Source organism: Colletotrichum fructicola (genome assembly GCF_000319635.2).
Source record: "Colletotrichum fructicola Nara gc5 chromosome Unknown KSG_Nara_v1_contig02, whole genome shotgun sequence".
Lineage (NCBI taxonomy): Eukaryota > Fungi > Ascomycota > Sordariomycetes > Glomerellales > Glomerellaceae > Colletotrichum > Colletotrichum fructicola.
The window spans coordinates 3,520,165-3,532,848 of record NW_027094052.1 but is presented as its reverse complement, the minus strand read 5'-3'; the positions used below and the strand labels follow the sequence as shown (position 1 = coordinate 3,532,848).

The following is a 12,684-nucleotide window of genomic DNA, read 5'->3' as shown; positions in this document are numbered from 1 at the left end:
ACACTTTTCTGGGACCCTGCTGTCGCTCAAACGATTGAACACAGCACTGGTCACCTCGAAGTGTCTATCCAACTAGATAGCCGACATGGCAACTCCCAAATTTAACTCCAAGTCGCCCACGATACGGCGCATACGTAAGAGTTTTCTGCCCTCCTGCTCGTCTACCAGTCATTATCTGATCTGTTCGCGTCCAGTTCGCGAAGCACAGGAACTTTCAAACTCGCCGTCGCCAGATTACACGGCAACCCCGCTAGAATCAGATCTATTCGAATGGCACTTTACCTTCCGCGGGCCCCCGAATTCTTCCTATAGCGATGGAATCTACCACGGTCGAATCGTCCTGCCACCCACATATCCGCTCCGTCCGCCCAGCTTTCGATTTCTTACTCCGAGCGGCCGTTTCGAGACGAACCGCGAGATCTGCCTCAGCATCAGCGGTCATCACGAGGAAACATGGCAGCCCGCCTGGGGCGTAAGGACGGCGTTGGTTGCGTACGTCGCTCGTCATAATGGCCTTGACTTGGCCGCCTTTACTAACTACCAACCAGGTTGCGCAGCTTTATGGAGACAGATCCTCGAGGCCAACTAGGTGGTCTCGAAACAAGCGACGCTGTGCGAAGGCGTCACGCGACGGCATCCCAGACATTCAAGTGCCCAACATGCGCTAAAACCAATCTCGAGATTATACAGGAATGCGAGGAGAGTGCCAAATCCATCGCCGTCACATCAGAATCCTCTGATGTCGAAATACCCTCAGAGTTGAAGATGGGATGGAAAGATGAAATGGGCAAGCTGGCCGAAAGACAACACCACGCGCAGGAAACCCCACGGCACGACGATGGTGATGCTGAGAGTGCGGAGCTCGCCGAGGGTTTCGTCCGCACTGCACCCAAAGTGGGTGGGCCGGAAACAAGTCCAGTGCCCATATCACAAGTGCCAGCGACCGACATCGCAGCGGGATCAAACGGGCCCTCCCCATCGATATTGAACCCAACGAGAACAGTGTCCCTGCCTCCGGCACCGAACGTTCGGCAAGCTCACCAACGCCCGCACGACGAAGGGGTACCGCTGTGGGTGGACCGGGCCATCGTTGCACTTGTTGTGTTGCTTCTAGCGATGATTCTCAAAGTAATCCTGGACTTTTAGCCAGTCAGTTCTGTACAAACAGATGGTAATTTTCAGTGGGTTTCAGCTCATCCGTTACCTACTTAGACGTGCGGAGGCTGTGATGGGCAACTTATTGACACTGATGCTCTTCCAGGGACATTTGGGTCGGATGTTCATATGCTGATGGATGGGTCTACGACACAGAGACACGGTGGCAGAAAGGCACATGCGAAGTGCTTGGATTGAATACAGAGGCAGATAACTGTCTATTAGCGTGTTTTCCACTTGCTCTACGAATGCAGGTTGCATCGATTTTCATACGCGAATGAATACGGCGAGTATCTGTGCCAGGATTCTTAACCACAGTTTCAATTTCTCAGCTGTCCTGGACTTGAATTCTGTGGTCCCCAAGTGTCTTGCCCTTTGCTTCATTGTAGTTCGATGCATAGGCACCCTGTCCCCAAAGTGACTGAGAAATTGTTGTAAAACAAGTCTTCATAACGCAATGCCTCGCTGCCTCCCGACAAGCAGCCACCACCACTCGTCCACTGTGCAGCTCGTCCCGTGTGCCATGTGCTTTAACACCCCGTTGTGTCGGCCCCAATCGAAGACCATTTCAACCTCAAATTCTTGAAGGTAGGGTTTCAAAACTGCGCAAACAGACGGGACGTCCAGCGGGCCGCGCGTGGCTATGACGAAAGCGACTGCACCGAGGACCTGTGACCAGCGTTCTATATTGAGCTCCCCAAAAAAGTCAGACCACAATGGTATGGCTCGGTTCTGGTTTTCTCGTGGGGGCCTGTTGCTTCTTGCCCGTTCGATAACCTCTAAATCATCATCGTACAGATAATCTTGTGTGGGAGCGATCTCAAGGCCGAAGTTATAATACGACTTCGGGTACTTTCTGCTTTCATAGTTGCCGGGATCAAATCCCAGAGGAATGCTCGGGACATCGACTGTCGTAACGGCCACTCTCCCATTCGCCTGCAGGTTCATCATCGCCATAACTTCACCGTCTCTGAGAACGTAAGGAATACGAATCTTTTCGCCTCGTCGAAAGCTGACATCAAGTCGCGACTTGAAGCGGGTGGCGTCAACGAACTTGTGCTGATGCGTCCATTTTATCAACCGAGGAAGAAAGGTCTCAGTAAGGCGGTATGGCCTTCCCTCGAGTGCCTTCAGCTTGCTGTCCGTAATGATGCCCTGGCCTTGGAGGGTCTCAACCGCTTGCTCAAGCAAATTCTGAATGCGCTCCTCGTCCCCGCCTCCTATGCTGGCCATTTTCTTCCTTATATCTTGTGGTGCGTATCTATCGCGCGGCGTGTAGCAGAGAGAGCGAAGCCAGGACATGGCTGTAACCAGGTCTTTCGCTTTCGTATTTGGGGCAGATCCGCTGCCTTCATCGATGAGGGAAGTAGCCGGGCGCGAGGTAGCGGCTTCAAATCTGTTGAAGACAGACATCTGAAAATTGTAGTAATCTTCACGCCAATTATCAATGTCCGCCCAGGCTGGTGCGAGAGAATATCCTTGAACCAGGGCATTTTTGCTCGCAGGAAGCTCCACGGAGTCCTCGATGAGCCCAGCGGTCCATCTGATCAGACGGACCCAATCGTAGTTGACGTAGTTATCAAAGTCAATCGCGGGGAACTCATTGTTTTCGTAGGCGGGAATGAATCGAATCTGGAATCGTTCTGTGAGTTGACTAATGAACGTCCGTCGGTCCTTCCGAGCTTTGGACCAGAATCGCCGCATAGCACTGAGAGCCATGTCCGGGAACAACGTCATCATCAAGCCCCATTCGATGACCCTGTCGGCGCCGCCTAGTAATGTCCTAGTCACAACGAACGCCGCTATCAATATGGTTTCGTTGGTCTCATCCAGTCCGTTGTTCCGCTTGGATGCCTCTCGCAGGTCCGCATCCTTTGGCAGTGTTATGAGCGACCTGATCTTCAGATCTATACCCACTACAAGGTCCTTTGTGTCGGTGATGGGTTGCTTTTGTCGTCGCTTGCGTCGCCGCTGACGGCCAAGGTCGCCGCCCCATAGATGATCAGCCGCAGTGGTAGTGAAGTCCGACAAGCGCACGTCGAATAATAGAGACGCACTCAATTGATTAGCGGAATTCCAGTCAAGAGGAGGATTCACCCATTTGCCTGGCAGGTCGCTAACGCCAAGATTGATGAAGATGTGCTCCGGCACGATTGACTCGGCCAACATGAGCTTCATACCCTCAGTCGACAACTCCCAGTCGAAGCAGGCATCGACTTGCTCAGAAAACTCCTGATACTGGCTGCTGCTTGGAAACTTGGACCGCGGGCGGCCGCGCCATTTTACCATCTCAGCCAAGTTTTGCGGTAGATTCTGCTTCAGGAACCATCGAGAATCCGGCATCCAACCTAGTGTTGTTAAGCTGCAGTCTTCGTCGAATAAACTGTCGTCAATCGCCGGCCAGACGCCCCTTTGGCCTACGATAACGGTGGCGTCAGTGAAACTGACGCTGAAGTTATTGGCTACATCGTCCTTGGCTGGTGCCGACGGGTATGTTGGCTCGATAGTTGGGCCGTCGGGTGGTAACAGGGAATGTCTGACTTCCTCTGGCACATCTTGGCCGAGATAAGTGTTGGGTTTAAGGAACACCAAAGGGGTTACGAAGCCGCTTCTTCCAGCTTCCATCGAATTTGACCGCGTTAGTCCGTTGTGAGCTCCGTCGTTGCCGTCCATAAAAAATCGGAAAATATCCCGACGTCGTGTACCATCAGGGCCGTCATCCTCGGCGTGTGTAATTTGCTCCTTCGTCACCATTCTCCTCTTCCGTTTCCGTGGGGTCAAATTGGTACCCTCAGGAGGGGTGAGTGGCCGTTCATTTGCGGCTTTCTTAGCATAAAAAGGCGCATCAAGAACCTCGATTCCCTGGACAAGTTTTCGCCGGCTCGAGAAAACTGGCTGGACGTTGTTGCTGTCTTCATCATGGAGCCCGGTCTTGGGAGTGAACGCCAGGGGTGTATAGGCCTTGGGGTGCGCTGCAGTTATCTTTGCTTTCATGGCCGCGCCAGCTGGCGAAGATGCCTCAACCCCGGGGACCCTCAGTAATTGGTAATTTGCCATCATACCTCTAGAATCCTTGAAGGCATGTGTACTGACAACGATCTGTTTTCTCTTGGCCAATCGGGCCAAGGCATCTTTGTAGCTCTGGTGAGCCGGTGTGGGTTCGCCCGGGAAAGCTACTTCCCACGTTGCGAGAACGGCATACCAAACGGAGCAACCGCCAGGGAAGACTCCACCGTTGGCATGCAGGATGTGCATGAGAATTTTCTCCATGAGATCCTGCCCGGAGACTGCCAACGCACCTTTGATGCCGATACTAGTTCGCACTGCCTCTGCGTTTGATAAGCCGAGTGTAACACTGGATGATGTTTCTGCCCTTGATGTATTCGACTTAGAGTTGATTTGCCCTCCGCTGCCGCGCTCTTGTGCACATATTGGTAAAAAGGCTTCACCAGCCTCGACAAAACTGGTTGATGGACTGCCGCGACGGTCAGGAGCGCTCGTTGTTGTTGTTGTTGTTGTTGTTGTTGTTGTTGTTGTTGTTGTTGTTGTTGTTGTTTCCTCAACTCGCAGGCGCTTGAAGGACGGCTGGATTGGGGCGTGTTCTGCAGGCATGTCTCTGACGGTACCGTCTGTGTCGTCGATAAGGCCACTCATCGAAGATCTGACAACAGAAATCGGTGGCCGAAGCGAGGATGATTTGCACGGTTGGCGTTGGCCGCCGATGCGGTTTCTGACCCCAAATCTCGCCTCAGAAGATGCATGAGACCATCTAGGCCGTGAGGTCCTCGTATTCCTTCTTCGAGTAGCAGTGTTGCCATCGGAGATCAGGATATCCATATCGTTTAAGTCATCCAGGCCGGCTGCTGCCGCATCAGGGGCAGCAGCGCCCAGTGTAAGACCGCCCGTTGGCGAGGGCACTATTTCGTCCGCTTCATCGATGGCGGGCGTTGTGACTTGGCGATGTCTAGTCGGACGAGGTGTCACTAGCTTTGCGGAAGTAGATATTCTGTCCACCAATTCTGGCGGAGCTGTCGCTGGTGGAACGTAATTCGGATTGCATGTCGTTTTTGACTTCTCGAGATGGTACTTGATGCCAACGTCATTCTTCCAAGTTCCTCCACACTTTTCGCATTTAAAGACGCTCCGTGTCTTCTTTTCTGCTCCTTTCTTCTTTCCACGTCGCCCTCCGCGTCTTGTTGTTTCTTCAGCAGCGGTTTTGTTGACGAGCTGCAAGGAGTTTTCCTCAGCGTTTCGATCCTGGTCCTCATGGGCGACCACAATCGATTCTTGTGTGTCGTCGGGAGCTACGGTGTCCTCGGCCGATTTTAGATATCCAGATGCATCATGTCTTGATTTAAGACGTGAACCAGCATCTCTCCTCTGCGAACTGCGAGCCTCCATTTTGTCTTGGAAACCGATCTCAGCCGGTGCTGGATCGACTCTGTTTTCGCCCTTTGCGCCTCCTGCCAGAGCCTGCATAACGTCCGACAACGCTTCCGGCCTGACCTTGAGTTTGACAATCATAGAGTCAAGCTCTGTGCTGACTGCCTTTCTTCTTCCCGTGCTTCCACGAGTGGACATCCTCAAAGACGATTCAGGGTTGGAATCATGGCTGATCGCTGGCGGAACGTTGTGCTCTTCGTCTAGGCCTTCTTGATACGACAGCGATGCCAGCCTCGCCCGCTTTCCCCGACGAGATCCGAGATCTCGAGGTTCGCTTCCATGGGAGATATCCAGAACCTCGGCTTTCCGTTTTGAACCACTCACCGTCGCTCCCTTGCCAGGGCCTTGCGCAAGTGCTGTCAGACCACCGACAGCGCGAACAGTATCCGGCGGGATAGAAGGAGCCGGGAAAAGACTGATCGATTCTGCATGCGAATCGCCCCTGTAGACTGCATCTTTTACACCATTGTCGTTATCCCCGACTGCTTCAGCAGAAGAAGGTTCCGAAGGCCCTGGAAGTTGCGGGGCGAAGTAGCGATATTGTTGTGACTTGCCCTTTCGATGCATTTCACTCAGTACTTGGAAATGCTTGAGGTGATTCGGCTGCAGCGCAGGAATAGCCAATGTTGATGAGATGGACGACAAGTATCTCCTGAATGACGGTCCAAGTGTCGAGTCACCTATTTGTTTGTTTGAGAGACCAGCGGGGCCGGCAGCTTGGATATTGTCGAACACAGTTGTGGTCAGGGGCTTGTCAGCAACCCAGAGAGCAGCACGCGTCTTTTTACTGCGCTGGGGGCCCAATACTGGGCGCGAGGCGGTATCGAGGGTTGGGCCTTGCGCATCCATTCCATCAGCGGGGAAAAGTCCGGCATCGAAGCCGGAGGATGAGAACGAAGGGCTTTTTTGTTTTCCGGTCGCCAGATAGGCAGCCCAGTCCTCATGAGTAAGGTCATGGTCGAACTTGAGACAGTCCTTGAATAGCTTGCCTGACAAGGTGGCGCCCACGTATTGAATGGCACCTGTTCGAACGAAAAAGCGACAGGTCTTTGCGGCAACTTTCATCTGCCACCTGAGGCCTAGGATCCCCAGCTTACACCGCAAGTCGTGATATCTGATGATTCGATAGGCTTTCACCACAGCCATAATTGTTTGAGCCAGAGAAATATAATCGACCGAGTCTCCTGTCCATCTTCCACGCCAGGAAACAGGTTCGAGATCACTTGCCAATGCTTCCCGAGACATGTCGACATTGGCGGGCATACCAGCGGCGACTTTCGTGGGGTCCGTAGGAAGCGCAGGAGCAAAGCGTGTAAGCCACAGCTTGCTTGTTTTTGTGCCTCTGACAAGAGTTGTGCGCTTGGAAATGTATCCCTTTTCTGCAAGAGCGTCGGTTCTTTTTGGTAGTGAACGTTTGTCCTGGCCGACAAGTCGGCCAAGATCTCCCTGCAGAATTCCTTGCTGCTTCGTCGATGCTATTCCAACCAAGGCCATCCACTCCAGTCTTGGAACTCTTCGGTAGTCTGGAGCGTGCCCAGCGATCGATTCCCACATCCGATCTTCAGATACGTAGATGCGAGGCCTTTTGCGCGGCAGGTCCTTCCGCGGTGGCACCGCACCTGGTTGAGGCTGAGCTTCGTTTGTATATGCAACATCGCCCCTTCCAATGGATGCATTGGGTGACTTCATTGCGATACCATCTTGGGCGTCTGCATCTGGTATGGTCAGGATATCCGACAAGGGTAAGTGATTCCATTTTCGATTGGCTCCAACAGAAAGATCCTTCCTGATCCTGAGCCAGTCCCATGCTGTGGACCAGAGGAGTTGGTTAGTCCTCGTCGAATCCGATGAATCGGCCTGAGATAGCTTATCGCTTCTCAAATGCGCATCTTGGTAGAATGCGTCTAGTGCTTCCAAGACGTGGGAAACGGTACATCCTGTTCACTGGTCAGTGACAGACCGAAAAGGCACCCGCTCGTCGCTCATGCCCTTCTCGGCTCGAAAGGCGATGTATACATAGCCGACTGCCTCGCGCATCATCCTGATTGAAATTTGACGCGAGGTTGTAAAGGATGCAAAAGCAAAGAACAGGCTCGTTTCAGTAGATAGATTCACTCACCTAGGTCACCATAGCAGGAGACATCAGTGATGAGTGACTCGATCAATCGCTCCAGGTCGCGGGACATGATGAATGTTCGTGTCGATTGCACATTATCAAGGGGGGCGTCTTGAGTAGGAAAAAAAACCCGATGTCTTGCTGAGTGGTTGTGGTCGACGATGGAAGATCGAACCTAGGCGCCTTGCGATTGGCGTTTGTCAGGTCGTTGGTCAAAATCCCAGTTTTTGCGTTTGCATGGAGTCGAGAACCCCGCTAGCATGCAGCCCAGACCGAGCCACATGCGCAGCAGCGCAAGTGCATCCAGTTTCTCAGCTGTCATCATATTCGGTAGCTGTGGCTGGTGCAAAGAGTGGGCCACGACATGCGTTGCAGCCACCTACCTGCGAGCACCTACCCACGTTGCACTTCACAGCACCTCAGTGCAGGTAGGTACCTTACATTACCCAGGTAGTAATGGTTACCTAGGTAATACTCATGTTCTCAGTGAACTTGTTTCTTTCTGAATAGGTATCGCATGAAATTCAAGAGCGAAACCCCCACCTCTCTGGCGGATTTGATAACGGAGATGATAGGAATCCTTTCATTCTCTGATTCACTCTTTCACCCCTGGCTGCTTAACTGAGACGAAGACCTACATTTTCAGATATTTATCAATGCGTTACAACATGAAATAATGCGAATCTACCAGGGGTATACTATAATGAAGCAGCAGCAGCTTGACGAGCCAGCTTCTCTTCTTTCTTCCTCCTGAAGGTAGCGACAACCTGCTCACGGATCTGCTGGAGCTCCTCCCGCTGTCGCAAACTTCCCGCAGACTTTGGGACGTTAGAAACATCCACGGCGGCACCGCGTACAAGAAGCTTCTCGCGGGAAATCTTGGGGAGTTCTGGAGGCGCTTGAACGACATCATGCAGACCTGTCTTTACCTCTCCCCGTGTTTTCTTCAGAACCGCCCACGGGTCCTCTTCACGGTCAGCTCCTTTGCCCCTCTTTCCCTTCTTCTTCTTCTTCTTTCCACCCTGGCTTGGCTCCTGCATACTAGCCCGTGTGATGCCGAATGTTCCAAATGTCCCTCCGTTGATCTCCTCATCCAGCTCACGTTCAGCAGCCTCCTCGGCCTCCTCTTCCCGTTGCTCCTGAATTTTGCGTTCTTCCTCCCGCCAGAGATCGTATAACTTATGCATCTGGCGCTCCTTACGTGTTCTCTGTACCTTGAGACCAACTGGGTCCTTCCCGTCTTTAGCAGTCTTGTTGACGAGACCCGATAGGGGCAGGGCCGCGTTGACGCGGGCAGCAAAATCAGACATGCTCTCTCCAGGGCGAATTTTCGGCATTCCTTCTTTGACAACGGCATCGACAGCACCTGTGTTCGGTTCATCCGGCTTCTCTTTTCCCGCCTGCTTGTTCTTCTTCCTCTTTTGTTTCGTTGGCTGACCATCATCCAGACCGGATCGGAGCTTCTTGCCTTGAGAGAGGGCCATCAGGCGCTTAAAAGCGCGAGGAGTATCATCGTTCTTGTTTTTCCTTTTCTTCGTGACACCGTCGTTCTGAGTTTTGGGATTTGCCTGCTGGGCATTGCGGCCCTTGTTGACGGGCAATGGCCTCGCAATCTGACTGGGCGGAAGATCGAATCTATTGACACTTTGTTAGGCATCGATACATAGGTAGAACGCGAGTCAATGGGCTGCTTAACATACGACGATGGATCTTGCTCCCGCCTGGTATGTTTGTGGGGCATTGTGGGTGATGTCACTTGCTGGTGATGAGGCTTTCGAAGGCTGCATCGAACGCCTTGTCTGCAAAACTCAATAGGTCGCGATGAAAATTTTGTATTAGGTCAGCATAGGGTCGGCGGGGAATCAAAAGCTTATCTGATAAGCACACTACGTATTGCCTTAGTGTACGCAGTACTGCGGAGTGCAGACGGGGGGTCCATGAAACCGCCTCGTTTTTGTCTCCAGCAAAAGACAGGGTCTTTCAGCAGGGACCCTGGGGGCGATCCACAGTCGAGAGATCACACGCGGGATTGCGGGATTGCACGCGCTGGCAGCTTGGCACCTGATGTTCCTAGATGACAAGTCCGCAGCAAGATGGGCTGCCTTCATCCCGACGAGCAGTCAAAAACTCTCGGTGTGCAACTAAGGCGAGAGACTCATCCGGTTCCGATGTCTCCCGTTTCTTTTGCCAGGTTTTAATATACCTTCCTGATAACTCTACACGCTGACGCCGTAATCTCACTACACATCTTACCTAGGTACCTGGACACTGGACTAGCTAATCTGATACGTACCGCAATTCGCAACAGCACAGCGAGGGGAACCGGGTGGTGTGAACCATGTACCCGCGGCATGTCGGGGCTTTTGGACGAGAAGCTTGTTTGAATGACTAGATAAAGAAAAGTGTCTCAAACTACAGCATACTGCTTCAAGCATGTACATGCTGCGCGGCAATTTGCGGTGTAGTTGAAAACAGGGTGTGACGGAGGCATGCTGAGGCAAGCAGAGGCACGTTTTCTGTTTCTTGTCTGAGGGGCACGGCATGCAGGCGTGGGCAAGTGAATAATGACCAGTCACGGAAACATCGCCATCGTCGTCGCCGTCGCATTGAGGGTCGCAAGGCGGGCGCCTTGGGGTTTGTGCGTGGGATCTCAGATGGCTACTTGGCACAACGGGGCGATTGGGGTTGCCTGAGGGTTGACCAGGTCTTGAGGCGATGCAGACACAGACAATGGAACATCACATAGTTCCCGACAGAGCCCTAGCAGGGTTCCTGGGCCGATGCATCACACACACGCAGTCGGTCAACCAAGCTCAAGTCCGGTCTCTGTTTCGCGTGTCAGGCTGCTGGAGGGCCATGTTGGAGGAGACAGACGATGATGAAGGACGTCGTACAAAGTCAATTGCGACCGTCTGAATATATGACACCGGGCGATGTTTTCGGACGTGTCTCAGTGCCGACGCCTGACGATGAGCGTACGTACTCGTCCGCCCTGGCGCTTGGTGCTGAGGTGCTGATGAAAGCGAGGCTTCTGATCAACTGTGGTTCAAGTCTGGCTTCTTGGAATTTGCGCGCTCAAGACATGCCGATGCTGGGGTTCCGGACGAGAGCCAGTCACGAATTAAGGTAAGCACACGTCGACGTCGACGAGGCAGGTGGTTGGCCATTTGCGGAGGTCTTTGGGGTCAGTCACCCATGCGGAGCTGGCAGGCAGGCAGATCGGTGAGGTTGGTCTGGTCTTGCTTGGCAGGCTGGGCAGGCGGGCTTGGTCGGGTGGACGGCGCAAGCTAACCATCCTCAGTTCGGTCACGCATCAGCGGAAAACACCGCACTTGGGCAGGAAGAAAGAGGACATACCTAAGGTACCTTGAGGTAGGTCGGGTAGGCACTGGCACAGTTTGGCAGGGCCGGCTGGTTTTATCCGCCTATCGGCTGCGCCACGTGCCTAAAACAACTTGGCTTGGAGGGCGCTGGAACGCAGAGTCATAGGCAGGCTGCACAGACCAAGATCCGCCGCGGGGGGATGCTGCAAGATGCAGTGAGTGTTGGGAATTGGTAACCGAGGAGAAATCACCGACACCGACACCGACCACTGAGGAGCGGCCTAGGGCCAGCCAGGGCGCTGGGATGGATTGGATTGGATTGAATTGGAGGCGAAGAGAGGGATTTCCTTGAGACCCTGACTGCTCAGACAGGGATCCCATGCTGGCCAGACCTTGAAGGACGCTGGTTCGCCATTCGACTCAGGCATTCCGACACGACGCGATGGGTTTGAGGGGCATGCCGAACAACCTTAGTTTTGCAGCAACAACGAACGATGCTAACGACAATGGGAACCCGCCCGGCGTGCACCCATGTACTTTTCGTGTGCTTGTTTGCCCCGAGTCGCTGTCCGGCGGCAGCGAGCGATGCTAACCATGCAGCTATCATGGCACGAATTTGGCGACACGGCAGCAAACAGAAACAGAAACACCCGTAGAAACGCTCTTTCGGGTCCCGCGCCCACCCTGTTCCTTGCTTAAGGTATGTACCTTAGGGGCCCTCTGCTCTCCAACGCCCTCCCTCCTGCTCTCTTTTGACCTTGACCTCCACTGCCGTTCCTCTCTTCTATTTTCTGTCGGGCAACAAGCTGGACGACTAGAAAATGCTTGAATGCGCCAACCAGTAGCTAGCCCGCGCCCTATCGCAGTAGCCGATGCCGCTGGTGAACCGCCAACATGAAAACGAACAAGCCACTGTGCCCCTCACCTCTACCTAGGTATCCAAGGTACTCCGAGCACTCGAGATGCGGCGCGTAGCTGGTCTGGAATCTGGAATCTGGAGTCTGGAGTCTGGAGTCTGGAGTCTGGAGTCTGGAGTCTGGAGTCTCGAGTCTCGAGTCTCGAGACCGGGGTCTGGTGCTCGGTTCTCGTTTCCTTCCACGGGGGCGTTAGTGTTCGGTCAAGCACTAGGTAAGGAAAGGTAGCTAGCTGGTATGTCTCCTCGCTCTTCGTCCTCGTGCCTCATCCCCCGTCCCCCGTTCTTCTGTCCGCCTTCCCTCGTCCCAGCCCGTTGCCCTGAGTCCCGGTCCCTGTTCGCGTCCCAGCTCCTCGTGTGTGTCTCGTCTCCCAAGCCCCCCTTCCTCACCATCAACTTTAGCAAGCCCGCCCGCGCTACTTGTACTCAAAATACGCCGTCAGGCACCTTTACCTTGCATCGACAGGTCTACCTTGCCCACGCTTCCCTAGTTCTATCCAGCGCCGCCCCTCTCAGCTCCAAAGTCTGTTCTCGACCGTCCATTTTGATCTTCACCATGCTCGGATCCGCTTGCCGTTTTGTCATTTATAATTCCTGCCCCCTTCTTGCACTACCATCATCCTCCCTGCCGCCATTGCTTGTCTCGACCTCCATTGTACGCTACCCTGTCTTAGCTGACTTTGCGTTGATCAAAAGCTCTGCTTGTTGCTCCTGGCACCAAGGCTAAGCTATCC

General features: G+C 53.5%; 3 protein-coding genes across 3 annotated transcripts; 1 reads left to right on the top strand and 2 right to left on the bottom strand.

Annotated features, from left to right (window-relative positions):
* Window positions 1-85: 85 nt before the first annotated feature.
* UBE2J1 (Ubiquitin-conjugating enzyme E2 J1) lies at window positions 86-1,353 on the top strand (the record flags this gene model as incomplete). The annotated part of the gene is made up of 5 exons (XM_032033689.2): window positions 86-134; window positions 195-492; window positions 549-894; window positions 1,169-1,181; window positions 1,262-1,353. The coding sequence occupies 5 exons, from the start codon at window positions 86-88 to the stop codon at window positions 1,351-1,353; spliced, it is 798 nt and encodes a 265-aa protein (XP_031886850.2).
* Window positions 1,354-1,602: 249 nt separating this feature from the next.
* Window positions 1,603-7,784, bottom strand: CGGC5_v003731 (uncharacterized protein; the record flags this gene model as incomplete). Its single annotated transcript, XM_032033690.1, has 3 exons — window positions 1,603-6,620; window positions 6,864-7,535; window positions 7,718-7,784. The coding sequence occupies 3 exons, from the start codon at window positions 7,782-7,784 to the stop codon at window positions 1,603-1,605; spliced, it is 5,757 nt and encodes a 1,918-aa protein (XP_031886849.1).
* Window positions 7,785-8,412: 628 nt separating this feature from the next.
* On the bottom strand, window positions 8,413-9,455 carry CGGC5_v003730 (uncharacterized protein; the record flags this gene model as incomplete). Its single annotated transcript, XM_032033691.1, has 2 exons — window positions 8,413-9,349; window positions 9,415-9,455. 2 exons carry the CDS (start codon window positions 9,453-9,455, stop codon window positions 8,413-8,415), a joined length of 978 nt encoding a protein of 325 aa, XP_031886911.1.
* Window positions 9,456-12,684: the final 3,229 nt, after the last annotated feature.